The sequence below is a fragment of the Mesocricetus auratus genome, unplaced genomic scaffold (genome assembly GCF_017639785.1).
Source record: "Mesocricetus auratus isolate SY011 unplaced genomic scaffold, BCM_Maur_2.0 Super-Scaffold_100047, whole genome shotgun sequence".
Lineage (NCBI taxonomy): Eukaryota > Metazoa > Chordata > Mammalia > Rodentia > Cricetidae > Mesocricetus > Mesocricetus auratus.
The window spans coordinates 1077998-1095115 of record NW_024429224.1 but is presented as its reverse complement, the minus strand read 5'-3'; the positions used below and the strand labels follow the sequence as shown (position 1 = coordinate 1095115).

The following is a 17118-nucleotide window of genomic DNA, read 5'->3' as shown; positions in this document are numbered from 1 at the left end:
ATCTTGGCAGCATTAATCCAAGTGCCCAGCTACTCGGGAAATCAGCCATTCACTGCAAAGCGGAGCTTGGTCTTAAAAGACATAGGAGAATCCTTACGGCGTGCTATGATGATATGTTAATTCAAAAAGGCAGAAGGAAAGAATATCTCGTCTTCCCCCTGGAAATCCAGGGAAGCATACCAAGATGGCATGTGCTTTACTTGGGAGGATGGATGCGGAGGAGGTTTCATTCTGAAGTAAGTGGCGGTGGGAGACAGAGTAACAGAGACAAAAGCAAGGCCCGCTGCACCAGCCTATGCCAGGCACAGACACAAGCCACAGTTCTGTCCCCGTGTGCTTCAACCCCATGGGACCACGATACTCACTTGGCGAAGTTGGCCAGGTTCTGGGTGACTTTAGCGATGAGTGTGAGTGTCCGAGCTGTGCGGTCATCGGGGTACTCCTGAAGCAGGTTGAAGAGCGAGGGTGACATGATGGCAGGGCAGAGGAAGCGCAGGAAGAGGGAGGCACTGATGAGCCGTTCACTGATGTCTGGCCGGCCACGGCTGCTGCACTCCTGCCGCCAGGAGGCGAACACTTCTTTAAGTTCCCGTGGGAAGACACTGAGAAGGGACAAAGGTGGGCCTGGGGGTCAGCGCAGGGCTCGGAACCCCAAGTTCAACCCAACTCCACGAGGTTGTGGATGAGCTCAGGGCTCTGCAGCCCGGCCACATGACATCTACTAGGCAAGATGACTGCTGGGCAGGGAGGCTGCTCAACAGGCGAGACACAGCTCCTGGTGAAGGCTTCAAGTGGACCAAACACTGAGGCTGGCAGAACTGGCTCCATGTCAGGCTCAACAGCAAGAATGGCCACACACGATCTCTCATCTTCCCCAAGGCAAACACATTTTCCCACCCCAACAACAGGCTTCTGGGTCTGGAGCCATGAAGAAAACCACAGGGCAGCCTTGGGCTCCTATTTCTGGCTACCAAGACTCATTCCTTCTGCCTGAACGAGGTCACAGGGACCTGGGTCTTCCATAGAGCCCCTGATGAGTGAGCAGGAGGCGGACCCTCAGCTAGAGAGAACATGGTTTGTCAAGGTCTACATGGGAAGAGATAAAACTGCCCTGGGGTGGCTCAGTAAGAAGGCAGGACTCGTGGCTCTACCGAGCACCCGACCCACCTGACTTCAGGTGGCTTTCCTTCCTTTTCACCCTGGGGACTCCAGTGCCCCCTGGACTAGTCTACTGCTGGCTCTGTCCTGAGCCCAGAAGTAGGTTCCTGACCAAGACTGTGCTTTCCTGGATTTCAGTTTGGAGTCCTTTGAGCTGAGAGGAGCCATCTTTAGACTTATCAGCCTGACATGGTTCCCATCCCCCTTGCCTTGCAAGCCTGCAGTAGCCCAGCAGGACATGAGGCAACAAATGAGGCTGAACCAGCAGAGCAGCCCAGAGAAGTGGGGGAGGCAGTCCTCAGGCCTGGTGCTTGAGCCAGGTACGTCTACTGATGGACTCGTCAGAGGAGAAGCCTCTGCCAGATGCCAGAGGAAGAAATGGGAACTCCTATTCACACGGTGTCTTCCTGTGGAATGGAGGCCACAGGCTGAGAATCCAGCTCAGCAGGGAGACGGCCATGTGTTCTGAGGGCGCTTAAGGATCTCCAGTTGTCTCCTTACCCCACGAAAGCATCTGTGCAACAACACAGGCTGAGGGACCTAGACAAGTGTGGTACCTACCCGCAGCATTGGCCACTGACCCCTTTTCAAGGCAACTGTTCACTAACTTTGTCTGTCCTTTGGGAAGAGCAAACACCTCCCATGCTGGCTCTGAGCAGGCAGACCAACCTGCCCTAGAGTGTTCCTGGCTGCAAGGGTATGAACGATTAAGTGACATGAAGGGCCACAGAGGGGACAGGTCTCAAGCCTTAGGGCAAGATGTGTACAGGTCAAAGGAGATGGCACAGGGAAATGCCAAACTAACGAAGGAGGCATGGCCTTGGAGTGGCTTGGGCAGGATGAGCATTTATGGCTGGGCTGAGGTGGTGATACTGGCTTTAACCTGGGTAGCCTCTCCAGTGTGAAAACAGACCCCACACTCAGGCTGGCAACAAGGCCCACAGGGACAGTCCCACATACCCTAACCACAACCAGCTCAGCACCAGGCCAGCCAGCCACCTTCCATGTACCGCAGAAGCAAACAGGTTCCTGGGAAACTGGCCTGACAGGAAGCTTCCCAGGGAAGAATCCCAGCCCCAACTATGCCCTCAATGTGAGTAGCCCACTCCTACCAAAGAGCTACCCCTTTCTTCTTTGTTCTCTAGTCCAAGCTGGAGGCCTAGCTGGTGCTCAGGTACTCAGACACACCCCTGTTCAACTGATTCAAGTGTGATAACCTCCAGGGGCAGACAGGTGAGCAGCCTTGGGAGTAGGTCCCAGGAGAACTGGACATCTCCATGCTGCACCAGTGTACCGAGTGTGCCGACACTGGTCTCTACCCGTCGGGTGCTTACCACAGTTGCGGATAGTGTCGTTTTCAAGTTCCTTTCAACACAGACAGACGGATGGACACCCCCACACCCCCCTTACAGATATTCTAGAGTGCTTTCCTATATTTAAGAACTCAAAAGGGCCATGACAGGAACCTGGCAACCCAGCAACTCAGAGGAGTCAGATGATGGGGGGGGGGTCCTGATAGAAAAGAGAACAGCCCAGATGAGAGGGTGGGAGGCCTAGGCGGGTGGCACTGACCAGTAGGAGTTGATGATCTTGCAGAAGGCCAGCTCACAGCACATCTTGAGGTTGCCCTGGTGCTCTGGGAGGTCGGCGGCTGAGCACTTGCTTGGGTCCACTTCACAATTTTCATCTGACTCGTACAGAGCTTTGATGAACTCACCTAGCAATCGGGTGAGCATGGAGAAGGTAATGAGGGTCTGATGAACACTACCTAGCCCCTGCCACCTGCTGGCCCAGTAATGTCCCCAACTACCTAGTGCATCCTGCAGGTACTTCTGGCCCACAAGTTTGAGGTATTCCTCAATGGCTTTGGTGGCCAATGTGTTCTCCCGGAAAATGAGGTGCTCATTGTCCCCACAGCGGTCCACCTCTGACATCATCAGGTCTGTTAGAAAGTCCTAGGAAGACAGGAGGGGAACAGAGCGGAACCTCAGCTGAGCTGGTGAGACAGCAGAACCATCACTGTCCTTGGCTGCTGGACGCCCCAGAATGACTTGGAGGTAGCATGGGCACCATGATTCTGTGGGAAGAAGTCACTCAGCTACACCTTTCCCTTGGGCTATGTTACCTGACTGGGCGGCCACTCCCTTCCTCTCAAGTCCAAAGTCAACCAGAGACCCGGGGTAGGGAAAATAGGCGCAGCAGGAGACTTACTGGCAGCAGCCAGAAGGAGGCCAGTGCAGAACAGACAGAGATCCTGATTCAGAGGCCTGATTGGCCACCACAGGCAGGGCTGAGAGACAGGCAGGGTCAGGGCAGGCTACAGTTGGCCTCCCCGGAGTCACATCAGAGGCCCCTGAAGGTCCACCATGGCTCCTATTCAAACTCACCGTCTTCCTGACTTTCTGGGGCAGATGCTAGACCTCAGCACTAGGATAAGACGTGACTCCTAAGAGAAGGACAGCAGGGAGAGGGAAAGCTAGGCAGAGCAGAAAAACAACCTGCCCAAGGCCACATAGCTACCTGGGGCCAGGGAACGCCTCTGAGGCTCCACTACCCCTCCGAGACCATACAGAGAGTTCATGGGGGGACAGTGGTGCTAGGACGGGGACTTGAAAAGCTCAGGTAAGCAGGACCTGGACAGAGGGCAGGAGGTGTCAGCACATAGGTTTGGGACCCTCAGAGTACAGCTGCCACCTCAGGAAGTCGACTATCTACCCCTCATTATGTAAGTAGCCCTCAACATGTGTTCTGCCTGGCTCAAGAATGCTCTGCCAGTTCTAGATTATTCCAGAGACATGGGTTACTTTGTATCTCTCTGTCCTTGGAATGCCTCTTGGCTGCTGCAGACACCATCAACTCCCCAAGCCACAGCAGCCCTTGGGACTAGGAACTAAAAGAAACAGCGGCAGGGAAGGGTTACGCCTCCCAGTCTGCCTTCTCTGGTCTGTAACTACTGTAATTCCCAGTCCCCGGCCTCTCCAGCCCACTACCCACCAGAAAATCAAAGCAGTCAGTCTGGGCTGGAGGTGGCTCAGCAGTTAAGAGCACGGTGCTCTTCAGAGGACTCAGCTTGGAGTCTCAGCACCCACATGGTGGCTCACAACCCCCTGTAACTCCAGTCCCAGGCAGCCAATGCTTTCTTCTAGCCCCTGTAGGAAGTGGGCATGCATGTGGTGGCGCACAGATATATATGCAGGCAAAGCCCCCGTACACATAGGACAAATGAACAAAAATTTAAAAGCCAAACAACGACCATGCAGTACTGAGAGGGCTGACCTCCTGGCATTCTACCCAGCCAGCCAGTCCGGAGGCAGGTACAAGGGGAGTCATGGTGAGATGCTCCCCCACCCCCCCCCCCCCGTCCTTCTGCACAGTGCCAGTCAGTCCATCAGGCGATGAAGATGCAGAGGACAGGGGGCTTGCAGCCTCAGCCTCCCCCTGCCAGGGCCTCTAGGAAGCGGCAAGAATTGACCAAAGGTTTATGGAGACTTAAACCACTGAGCTCTGCTCATTGGGCACCCAAGCCCAGTTCCCTTCCTGATGGAGGGCTTAGGACATGACCTCAGGGTGATCCCTTTCCTTCCTGGCTAGTCACCTGAAGTGTACTACAATGCAGGCAGCCAGTACAGCTGAGGTGACCTCCCACTCTCTGTGGGCGATAAACCCCAAAAGAGAACGAGCGGTCACTGGGAGTCTCGCCACGCCGGGGGAGGGAGCCATGCACTACTGAGCCGGGCAGGAAGAGGTGGCATGCCTTCTGGAGACCCTCTGTTCTCTGACCAGGAGGGCGGAGCAGATGTGTGTCCTTTCTGGCTCTTCTCCAAGAGTAGCAGGGTGAGAAGTGGTGGTAGTAGCCGGAGCTGGGCCCTCCAGCGTCAAGCAGACCAACCTGCATGGCTCTCCCACCCCTATTCCTGCAAGGCACCCACAGGTGTGTGCACCCGTGCGCCTGTGTGTAGAAGGTGTGGGTGGAGGCTATGCAGGCAGCTCACCTGTTGGGGCTGTCTGTCAACTTGAGCCACACTGGGTATGTGGGTGTGGGCTCGCAGGGGGAAGAGCCCAGGCCACTCATCTTCGGGGTTAGCCCTGCTACCGGTAGAGTACAAAGTTCTCTCCAGTTCACGGCACAACGGTCACTTTTATGAAGCTCATCTAACTACGGTGGGTATCCCCAAAAGATCCAGAAAGGGCAGACAGCCTGTTGTCCGCTAGCAGTCTTTGTGTGAACAGGGAGCTACTCACCTTGACCTTGCCTGTGCTCTGCAGGATGTGCACCAGAGCGGACGCCATCTCCTCCTTGGTCTTGGCACTGAGGATGGGCTCGAGGGCTGCACACAGCCCCAAGTAGTGGTTAGTGATGTGCTCAGCAAATTCTTTGTACATCTCCATGGGCAAGATGGTGATGGTCTGGTAGCGTGCCTTGATTCGGATCATGGGCCCAGGGCCTTTGCCACCCTTGGGATTGGGTGTCACCACCGGGTACCATTTCTCCACGAACTGCCGCCCAGCCACAGAGGCAGCCGGCAGGCTCACCAGGCCCAGGTAGCTGTTGCGTTCCTTTTTCTTCTTCTTGTCAGTCTCCCGGTACAGGTGGACAGTGACTGTGCGCAGAGGTGGCAGGTTGTGGAACTCAAAGTGCTCTCCCCAGAAGACATTGTCCGTCTTGAGCTTGCCCGTCGTACGGGCGTACAGCACATCGTCCAGGCAGAGCTCGCACAGGTATTTCTTCTTGGCCGGCAGATCCTTGGCCTCAATCACCCATAGCTTCAGGATGTGCTCCACACGCCGGCTATTGTCCTGCATAAGAGGGGTCTGGGGTGGTCAATTGTGGCTGTTACCTACCTACTTGGCCAGCCCAGAACCCAGTCCTCAGGGCTGGGAGGGACCGAGTGGTGAGCTGCATGGGTAGTGACAGGAGAGACAGCCATGGATGTGGGTTCATCCAGTCATACTGTTGATCACCAGCTAGCTCACCAACCCCCCAGGCCAGGCTTGCTCCCTTAGGAAACAGCCCCGCCTCAGACTGAGACTGGGGAAGGGGGCGGCACGACACCTAGCCCCTCATAGGCCACGGTGCCACGGTTTCTCAGCTTTTTGGCCCATGAGGCAACTAAGAGGTGACTGTTGACCTTTATCCAGTGACTGATGGAAGCAGAGACAGATACAGCTAAACACTGAACTGACCCGCAGGAACCCAGTGACAGAGATGGAGGAATGATGAACAAAGGGGTCAAGACCGTGCTGGCGAAACCCACAGCTGACTGGACAAGGGGGAGCTCTTGAACCCCAGACTGATGGCTGAGAGGCCAACAGGGGACTGATCCAGATTCCATGAATGTAGTGCCAGGGAGGAGACCTCAGAAATCTCTGGGGCCTTGGGTAGTAGATCAGTGTTCACCATGGCAAACGAATGAACTTTGGGAGCCCATTCCACAGTGAGGGATGCTCTCTCTGCCTGGACACATGGGGAAGGAAGGGCCTAGGTCCTGCCCTGGATGAAATGACGGACTCTGGAGAGCCCCCAAAGGAGGGCCTCACCCTCCCTGGGGACTGATGTGGGGATTGGGTGGGGAGCTTGTGGAGGGACAAGGGAGGAGGGGTGGGAGAGGGAGCTGGGATTGACATGTGAAGCAAGCATGTTTCCAATTTAAATAAAAACATAAAAAACAAAACAAAAGAGGTGACTGCTGCTAAGAACCCTTTCTTTGATGATGTCACGGTAATCAGGATTCAATTTAGACCCACAAATCATCTGGGAAGACAGACACAGGAGTGATTATGGTTCAGGGGCCCAACCAGATGAAGAGTCCAGAACAGCAGAAGGTAAGAGGACACCTAGAGAAGGGTGTGGATGTCTCAGCTAGAACAGAACACAAAAGTCACAGCTGGCTAGGAGGAAGTGGTTCGGCCAGGACACAGGTCCTGACTTCTAAAGGGGAACGCGGCTCTGTGTCCCAGCTCCTCTGTGTATGGTGCTGAGAAGAAACCTAACCGCTGTGACAGCTCAGCAACTCCAATCCCCCCAGGTCCACTTGCTCCTGCCCCTGCTCCCCGTGTCTGGGTTTCACCTCATCTTGCATGGTCCAGCAAGAGCGGGTACAGGCTTACCTTGTTGGGGTGCACTGCTCTCCGCAGATTCTCCATCCACTTGTCTCGTTCAGCCGCTGACCGGCAGGAGAAGCATTTGCTCCCTGATGATGTTGTCACCTGTCGGGGCAAACAGGCTGGTGTTGGGGGAGGGATCACAACAAGGCTGCACAGCAGCCACAGAATGAGGCAAGGATGCGCTGCCTCTGAGCCACACGTGGCTCACTGGACCCCACTGGACCCTGGCAGTCAGCAGCAAGAAAAATAGCCAGGCTTTTGGGCCTGCTTCCTCATCCCTGCTCTCCCTGCCTCTCTCTAAGCGGGAGGCAGACCACAGGTTCCCAGGAGACAAGCAAGGGGAGCCTTAGTCCTAACTGACCCCTCCTGGGGGCTTCCTTTTGCCCATCAATTAGTGACAATAATGATCACAGAAACCTAGCAGTATGCTAGTCTAGAAAAAAGAGAGCTTAGATTCTTGGGTGAGCCAGGCCTGAGACTTTCACCCTCCACTACTGCTATAAATTCTGTTCACTTCCTAGTTATAAACTACATGCTTTCCTGAGGTGAGGGAATTTGGTCAGAATTGCCCTCACTGACCCTGCTGCTCCCAGCCATATGCAGACTTCACTGGCAAACCAGGCACACCCAGGCTCTGGAGGATATGATACTTCTATAACAGCCATTGCCGACAGCAAGAGGACAGGTAACAACCCTCTCAGCCTGTCCCAGGCATGGACACCTCAGTCCAGATCCAATCTGACTTGGTCTGGAGTCTTAACCCAGAACCCAGAGTATGGCAGATAGCAAGGGGATCCACACTAGGCCTGCTGGTTTGTCCTTATTAAGCTCTACCAGAGGTGAGGACTGGGCACACACCTTTAGAAAAAGAGGAGTAAGACCATTCTAGACTGTTCCTAGGAACCTGTGCCCTGACAGGGCTATCGAGGACCCCTAGAGGAGTCTGCAGAACAAGCCTGGCCAATGTGACCAAGCAGAGAACTGTGGGAGATACCTACCTCGAAGCAGTAGTCCTGCCCCAGGATGCTGCTGTGAACAGGTTTGATGACCACCTCCTCCTCCATGCTGAGGTCCAGTGCCTCCACTGCGCTGCTGGGGCTGAGCAGGGACTCGTGTGATCGAGACTCCTTCAGCCTTGGCATCAGATGGGACCTGGGGAGGTGGGCAATAGGAGTGTCACATGGGGCTTGATAATATTTGCACCAAACAGGCTTCCATTCCCTTGTTAAGTTGCCTTGCTCCTGTTCCCACTGTTCCCCAGAAATATCGTTCCTCCCAACCCCACTCTTGGTCCTACAACAGGTTTGGAGGCCTGTCACAACCCCTTTCCCCAGCACACTGCAGTCTGGGTAAGACTCTCCTTTATAAGAGAGCAAGCTGCTGAGGGTGAGATTCTGTCCACTTGGGTTTGGGGCAGGGTCTGGCTTAGCTCTGCAGACAGAGGCCCCACAAACCTGCAAGAAAGAGCTGTGGCCTTGTAATTCTCTGAGGCCTTTCCTATTTTTCCTGCCCTCTGCCCTGGGCTTTGCCCTAGAATCCCTCAAGAATGTCACCACCAGCAAAGCTTTCTCATGCACTGCCCTATCTTGCCATACTAACAGGAGGCAGGGAGTTCCCAGGGCCTCTGGCTAGCAGAGACTCAGTTTTCTACACAGCACCAGAAACTCTGGCACTAGGTTGGGGTCCATAGACCATGGGTTTTGAGACCCAAGTTATGGTCATTGAGAACTCCAACTCAGGCCTTGACAAAAGACACCAAGATGCCACCTGATAATCAAGTTACGACAGGCGGCCGGGACTGGCTCTGACAGGCTTGGCACAGGAAATACACAGCTCTTCCTGCAGCCCCAGGCAAGCCATCCCTATTTCCCCAGCCCCAGCATCAACAGCCATGCAGGCCACCAGGAGACCCACTCAACAGTAAAAAGGTGGCCTCTGAGAGCTCCAAGGAGATGGGCATCCCGCGTTCCCCTTCAGTGTGTGGTGTGGCCTAGGCCCACTGGCGACAGAGCAGAAGGTATGCCTGGATCAGCCTGCTAGCCTCCTGCAGCCCACCAGCCCATGCCTGGGAAGCAACTGGGGCTCAGGAAGTGAAATGGGCATTTGCTCCCATCTTGGACCTAGGACCTAACAAATCCACCCTGTCACCCTCTCCTGGGATGGCCCATATTGCAAAGGGGAACCACGGCCTGCTTGTCCTGCCACCTGATCCTGGCTATTTAAACAGGCTTTGCTCTAGACCTGAATCTTGGCTCCAACACCTCACCCCACCACAGCTGACCACTGCTGTAAATGAGCAGCCTACATCACAAACCACTTGCCTTCTTTATAACTCATAACTTAACGGAAGGGAAGTCGCTTGGCCTAAGAGCTGAGCCCCGTAACCCCTTTGGTCTGATAGCCAGGTCCTAAAACAGCAAGGCAGAATCAGGGTGCTTTCTGACCTAGCTGGGAGCCAGATACAGTGAGGAGCCCCATCAGGAAAAGGAGGAGCTGAGAGCTGGGGTCACCTTCTGGTGGCTGGGAACAGAAGTGTAAGGCACGATTTATCACCCAGGGCCTGCTCCAATGAACCCACAACTGGAGGACCCTAACAAGACCAGCCCCAAACACCCAGGGCTAGAACCAGTGGCTGTAAGACCGCCCTCTCTTCCCCAGGCTGTCCCAGACATGCTCCAGCTGGCCTGAGCCTCCCTGGGAAGGTTCCTGGGAAAACAGGGTGGAAGGGAAGCTTAAGGCCCTTTAGGCATCTGGACTAGCCCAGCCCAAATGGCAACAGCTGAGCCTTCCTGGCTTGCCTATCTCCCCAGGACTGCTCCATGAGGGAGACACGGGGAAGTGGGTGTGCATCTCCAAGGTATCCCGCGTACACACCAAGGAAGAGCTCTAAGAACAAGGTTTGGAGGTGGGTACTGGCTTCTTAGGCCTTTGAGTTGTGATGGAGGTTGAGGGTTAAAGACCGGAGTCCCTCTGCTCTGTGGCCTGCCTGCTGGGCTGTCCCACCCCAGGGACTCCTTGTGTCTCCTCAGCAGGCCTCCAGCACTTGACAACTCTGCTTTGGTTCCACCAATTCAATATCCAGAACAAAGTCTGGGATCCTCCGAGTAAGCAGAGACATTGGCCAGGTCACACTGCTGTCCCTTTGCCAGGTATGGGCACTACTCCTTGTGGGCAGAGTGCATTTGTCTTAACCCAGCATACAGAGCCGCAGAGTTCTTGGGCCAAAGCACCCAAAGATTCCAGCAGCCAAGTTCAACCACATCTGATGGAGTCAGGTCAGTGAGGACAAGGACAGACCTCCTGAGTTCAGATGCTGTTGAAGAGGCCATTTCCAAGAAGTGACAAAGTCCATTCAAAAGTGGGTGATCCATGCAGCACTGCACAACTATGTTCATAGCAGCATTATTCGTAACAGCCAGAACCTGGAAACAACCTAGATGCCCCTCAACCGAAGAATGGATAAAGAAAATGTGGTACATTTACACAATGGAGTACTACTTCACAGTAAAAAACAACGACATCTTGAAATTTGCAGGCAAATGGACGGAACTAGAAGATCCTGAGTGAGGTAACCCAGACCCAGAAAGACAAATACAATATGTACTCGCTCATAAGAGGATATTAGACATAAAGCAATGGACAGCCAGTCTACAGGTCACAACTCCAGAGAACCAAGGCAACAAAGATGACCCTAAGAGAGACATACATGGATCTACCTAGGAAGGGGAAAAAGACAAGATCTCCTGAGTAAATCAGGAGTGTGGAGGGCATGAGGAAAATGTAGAGCTCAATAAAAACAAGGTTTTAAAATATATATATATATTTTAAGTAGGCTATTAACTAGCACCGATCTGGGTAGGGGCTGGAGAGAGCTCAGCAATGAAGAGTGTATACCACTCCTGCAATGTATCTACAAGGAAGATTATTAGACAGTCTAATAAAGTTCAGTCTGTGACTTGGGAAAACGTCCTCTCCGGGGCTGCAGAGATGGCTCATGGTTAAGAATGCTAATTGCTCTTCCAGAGGACCCAGGTTCATACCCTAGCATCCACGTAGCAGCTCACAACTGTCTGTAACTCCAGTTCCAGGGGGCCCAACACCCATGGCAAAACACTAATGCACATTACATAAAAATAGATCGACCGACAGCCTCCAAAACAATACAGAGAAACCCAGTCTCGTAAAACCAAATAAATAAATAGATTATATAAAAGAAGAAAGTAGGTGATGAAGGTACTCAGTGCTGCTCCAGGATAATTCCTGAGAGCTGGGCCCTGGCCCTGAAGCCACACCCAACACCAATGATCTTTATCAGAGCGAGGACCCTTCTGGCCCATTTTCTCTTCAGTGGCAGTGCTTCGGTTCACCTGATCCTCCGGAGACCTCTTCCAACACAGCAAGTTCTCCAGCCCCACAGTGGCTCTCTAGGGGCCCTTTCCCCCTGCACTCCACGGGATGGGATCACACAGCTTCTGGGAAGTAACTCCGCAGTTACTCACGGGAGAGCCGGACCATGACTAGTCTGATCTACACTGGACCGACTCCTTGTCTTAGAACTGGTTTGACCAGGGCCTATCCCTTGCAGGGAAGAAGGCAGTGAGTGACTCAAGAGCCATCCCCACTTCCATTCCATCAACATTCCGTCGAATTTGCCTTCCACATCGTTAGGATAAAGTTTGAGGGGGACCTTGGCGGATTCCATAGCAGGCGAGGGTGACTGAGGGGGAGGGACAAACATGCCAGGCAGACAGAGCGTGAGTGAGTTTTATTAGAAAGGGGAGGAAGGGGGAAGGAAAGAGAAAAGAGGTAAAGAGATACAGAGAGAGGACAGAGGAGAAGGAGCCAGGAAAAGTCCTCTGTGCCCCAGGGGACAGCAGGAAAGAGAGAGGGGAAGAGCGGAATGAGAGTGTAAGTAGGAGGAGCTCTGTCTTCTAAAGGGGTCCTTTGCACCTGGGCTGGCCAGGGTCCTGCCTGAGTGCATTCTGCCAGGTGAAGGGGCCAGCATAATGCCTGAATCCTTACATACACAGTACGGCTCACTCCATTTCCTCATCTCTCCCCTCAGACCCCTGTGCTCATCAAGCCCCAGAGGACCCAAGGTAGTGGCCTAGCATTCACCAAAAATCACTTTGGCCAATGACCAAGACATCTGCTATTACCCTTCCTTCCTTCCTGTCTAACATCATCATTATCGTTTCAAAGCCCGGCCCATGCTGTCCCGGGTCTCTCCACGCAAACATGCTGCCTACCCACTCCATGCCACCCCGCCTGCTTCCTTTAATTCTCAGCAGCCCTGTGGGGCCTGAGGCACAGCGTCCTCTATAAGAGAAGGGACTTGCCTAAGTGGTGCACGTGACTGCAGGAGATCCCACTGCAGCTCAGAGGAGCCCAAGGCTGAGGCTACTAAGCCTACCCCAGCCTCAGCCTGGCCTTTGGTTCGTCACCCCACAGAAGCCTTCCATTTGCGATCCCCTCAGTCCAGGGCCCAGGAAATGTAGGCTTGGGCATGAGGGAACCAGCCCAACAGCAGCTTATTGTAAGGCCCAGAAGCAGGAACAAGGGGACATTGTCTGGCTCCTGGGGCACACAGCCTTATCTGACAGCCTCCCTACCAGCCCACAAGATGTTTTTCAACTCTGATCTTTTTCTCTAAAAAGGTTAGGCAAATTCCCCTTTATTTTAATGAGGGAGGGGCCCAAAACAAAAACCAAAACTTGCAATGTTGAAAAGCTCACTTGACCAGGAGTGGTTCACAGTGGGACTGTTGAGGAAGGGGCTCATGGTCACCCTCCAAACCTCAAAGGGACAGAGGAAACTGCGGTGTGGTCCCATGACAGGGCAAAGACCAGAAGAGGCGAGCTGCAGTGCAGGCAGGCTGTCCCCACGTGCGGCAGAGAAAGGGTAGGGACAGTGTGGGGAGACCCCTTAAGACACTGGACAGGCTGGAGAGACAGACCTCAGAGGTTAGCACTGGCTGCTCTTCCGCAGGGCCTGAGCTCAATTCCCAGCACTGACATGGCAGCTGTCACTGCAGCTTCAGGGGATCTCTTCTGACCTCTGCAGGTGCCAGGCACACATGTGGCGTCCAGACACACACACACACATACACACACATAAAATACCCAAATGTGCATAAAATATTTTTTAAAACCCATATGGCAGGGGAGTACCTGCAATACTGGGTAACGGGGCCACAGACAGGGTGAGCCCTGGAGTAAACATGCCCATTTGAGGGAATACTACAGCAACTCTAGTGGGCCGCGAGCCAGAGCTCACTACAGGGCCAGCTGCAGCTGCAAGCCAACCTCTGCACCTAACTAACGCAGCTTCCAGTGCCTAAGTCATTCAACCGTCTAGACCTCCTTCCCATCTATTGGAAAAGGAATGAACACAGGCTCATGGACGTCACTTGAAAGTCAAATGAGACAAGAGGGTGTGCTCATGAGGATAAGTCTGTGCCAGGAGCTGCCATCAGTCACCTGTGACCATCCTGTCTCTCTTTACCCACCTCTTAACCACGCAGGGTTCAAGAGATGAGTGGTGACAATTCTGGCCTATCCTTCCGGCATTTCCCAAGCTGTTCTCTGTTCACATTCCCTAACCACTCAGCTTTCTTACGTCCTCCATCTGTAGGGCAGGACCAATCAATCACCTTAGCTGCCCAAATGCCTAGGATACCTCAAAAAAAGTTTTTTAAATCATGAATTTCCTATAGTTAATGTAAGGGCCTGGTACAAGGAAAAAACATGAACAAAGTTATGTCTCCAAGGTTGACGCCCACCCAAAGACTAGAAGCCATACAGGAGCCCAGCCAACTCTCTAGGTCTCAGCAGGGCTCTGCCTTCAGCAGGCAGGCCTCTCCCCACCTGTGCAGCAGGCAGGCCCAAGCAGCAGTGCTGGAGCTCTGTCTATAACACAGATTGTGTCTGGATACAGTCCCGGAGGACATCAGGACAAGGGCACTGACCTCCTGGGAATCAAGGGCTGGATATAAGCTGGGCGGTGTCCTGTGAGGAACATGTCTCCTCAGCCCTGTCAGGCCTGAGAACTAGCTGCTGAGGCCTATACTCACTCCTGACCCAGCTGGAATCCTGGACTGGGGAAGGAGAACACAGTCTGGTGATTCCCAGACAAACACCATCCTAAAATGGGAGAAAGGCTGGTCAGTCAGGCTGAGAAGCTTCCTGGGAAGCAAGTCTGGAGGAACTCGTCCCTCTCAGGCCTGGGTTCCCACGGTCTAGGACTTGAATAGGTCTTCCAAGAGTCACCAGGAGGCTGGAGGACACCTCCCTGCACGTGCACACTGAGCCCTGGCTTCACATTATCCCTGGGATCCCCACACCACAGGGCTGAGAGCATGAGGAGAATGCTACCTAACCAGGACTGCTCCTGACTTGGTTCAAAGCAGCCTGAGGACTGGTACAGTGGTGTCCACAGGGTGCTGACTTTAGGCTTACCCTAGTACAAACATCACCTCACGGCTGGCCTCTTCCCAACAACCATACAGGAGTCATCCAAAGTAGACAGGGCTGCAAATGAGCCAAGGTCAGTGGTGACCCTTCGACACACCAAGACTAACACAGAGAGGGCATGGCTTCACAAGATCAACAGCTGTGAAACTGGGGATCTGCTCACCATGCCCGCCTAGTGCTCCAGCAAGGGTCTGTGCCTCCTGTCTCACACAGGAGGATGAAGAGCCAGGCAACGAAAAAATCCTGGGCTCCTACTCTAGATCAATCCTTAGGCGACCTCGGGCCTTGGACCCTAAACAAGTTCCTTCTCTTCTCTGGGGTGTTCCTCACATGCTGAGCCACCAGGAAGCCTTCCATCCAGAGATATCACTACCTAGGGCTACACTATTCCACAACAGTGAGTCAGTGATGCGTCACTGCTGTCTGGGCCTTGGCCAGCACTGGCTCACTCCTGCAGAGGCCCACTTTCAGCACGACAGCAGACCCCATACTACCCGTCCCAGGACTAGGCACACCCATGGAGCCCGCAGACCTCTGGGACCACATTCACCTCTCATAGCTTACTTCCTGACAGGGAATGGGTCAAAACAAAAACCTTTCCACCAAGCCTCCATCATCCTGCAGCCTGAATAATTTTGGGTTTTAATCAATAGCTGTCAGACCTGTCAAATTACTTTGGGGACCACAAAGCAGTTTTTAAACATTCATAAACCCCAGTAGAACAGTGAGGTGTCCTGAATTTTAAAAGAGAACCTAAGAATACTCACTGGACAGAATAAGATTTTAGTAATTCCGAAGAGAGCTGAAGCCCAATGGTCACTACTACTTAAGCTCTTAGCCCTCCCTGGTTCCCAGGAGAACACTCCAGGCTTGGTCTGTCACTGAGAAAGATAAGGGAGCAAGACATTCCAAGCTCTCACCCTGCCTCCCTCTCCCCAGGGAAAGTGTCTCTACCTGTATCCCAGGCAGCGTACAATATCCTGCATGGCACAGCATGACACTTAGGGCTCTGACCCCAGCCAATTCAGCTGTACCTCAGCTCGTCACCCCGCCCCATCTTCACACACTGCCTAGAGAATTTTCAAGGCCTTAGCCAAGGTGTTCTTTCTTCTGTGAGTGAGCTCAATGGATTCCACCCAAGGACACATCCAGGTGTCCTTTGGTCTGAGTGTGGGGGTTCCTGGTTGTCCCCTAATTCTACCACAAATACTTCCGAGAACAGCCTTCATGGACCTGGAAATAAGAATGTTTGTAGGAAATGACTATGAAACAAAAATCAAGAACGAGCCAAGAAGCAAGTGTTCTCATTCCACAGGAAGCAGCTTACCTTGCCCACCTGAATCCCCGCTCCTCCACCTCCAAAGCCTTGCCTCCCTTAGGATGGAATGTAGGGACACAAGCAGCATCTTCTGCCTCATCTTCTCCACCAGGACCCAGGTGCCATGCCATGTGATTGGCTGTTTCCATTAGGGTGACAGTTAATTTGAGAACTGCCTCCTTCTCCAACCCCTTGGGCCACACTTCTGATAACTGCTAAATGTGCTGATCACATACAAATCAGAGTTGGGCATGGTGGCACATGTAATCCTGGAACTTTGGAGGAGGAGCCCAAGGTCAGTCCCCACTACATAGAAAGTTCAACAACAAAAACCCACAAGCCAACTCTGTGACCTGAGTCAATAATAAGCCCAGAGTTCTAGTATTTGGGCCCTACTGTTGTAGAAGAAGAGACCCAACAGTGTGCTCTTGGTCTACGGCCCCTGTGGTCAGCTCAGGTAACCCCTATGCCTGCCTTACTCTGGCCCCTTCTCCAGCACTTTTCTGATACTCCTGGCTTCTCCTGACCCAATGGCATTTCCAAGATGCTGTTCTCACTTGGTTTAGGATCCTTCCTTCCTGTTCCTACAGCAAGGCTCCTAAAAAGCTCCTCTCCCAAATGATCCCAAACAACCTCCACGGCTCTGCTCTCCACCCAGATGCAGGCTAAAAAGGACAGGTCATTTTGGGCAGAGATCCCAAAGACTCCTAGCAAGGAGGACACATCTGAAATGAGCATGCACACTGAGACTCCAGCCACCACTGGGATGGAAGGCTTTGTGGCCACAGAAGGTCCATGTTAGTGTCCCCAGGAGACAGAAGCAGTAGACACAAAGAGCCAGCAGTCACCTGTCATATGGACTATCCTGGGGCTACACTCACTGGTACCCACCTGTTCCGTGCAGGGATTATTAATAGTTGAGTGCCTCCCTTACACAACCCTCAAGCCTGCAGGCCCCAGTGGGCAACAGAGCTACTGTGTCTCAAGCTGCAGCAGGAGGCAGCCAGAAGCACTCATAGGTAGCAAGAGGGCAGCTACTAGCAAGCCAACCTCCTATCCTACAAG

The 17118-nt window shown here is 53.4% G+C and overlaps 1 protein-coding gene across 14 annotated transcripts in view; it reads right to left on the bottom strand.

Annotated features, from left to right (window-relative positions):
• Positions 1–17118, bottom strand: part of LOC101834130 (DAB2 interacting protein) — a 172840-nt gene that overhangs the window by 16231 nt on the left and 139491 nt on the right. For 12 of the 14 annotated variants that reach the window (XM_013122020.3, XM_013122023.3, XM_013122022.3 and 9 more), the window contains 6 exons: positions 8262–8415; positions 7267–7365; positions 5401–5970; positions 2969–3113; positions 2731–2875; positions 366–602 (listed from right to left, as the gene is read on the bottom strand). In XM_013122020.3, coding sequence (XP_012977474.1) covers positions 366–602; positions 2731–2875; positions 2969–3113; positions 5401–5970; positions 7267–7365; positions 8262–8415 — 1350 coding nt within the window. The remainder of the gene's footprint in view (positions 1–365; positions 603–2730; positions 2876–2968; positions 3114–5400; positions 5971–7266; positions 7366–8261; positions 8416–17118) is intronic. The other 2 variants (XM_005082116.4, XM_005082120.4) reach the window with 1 other exon arrangement.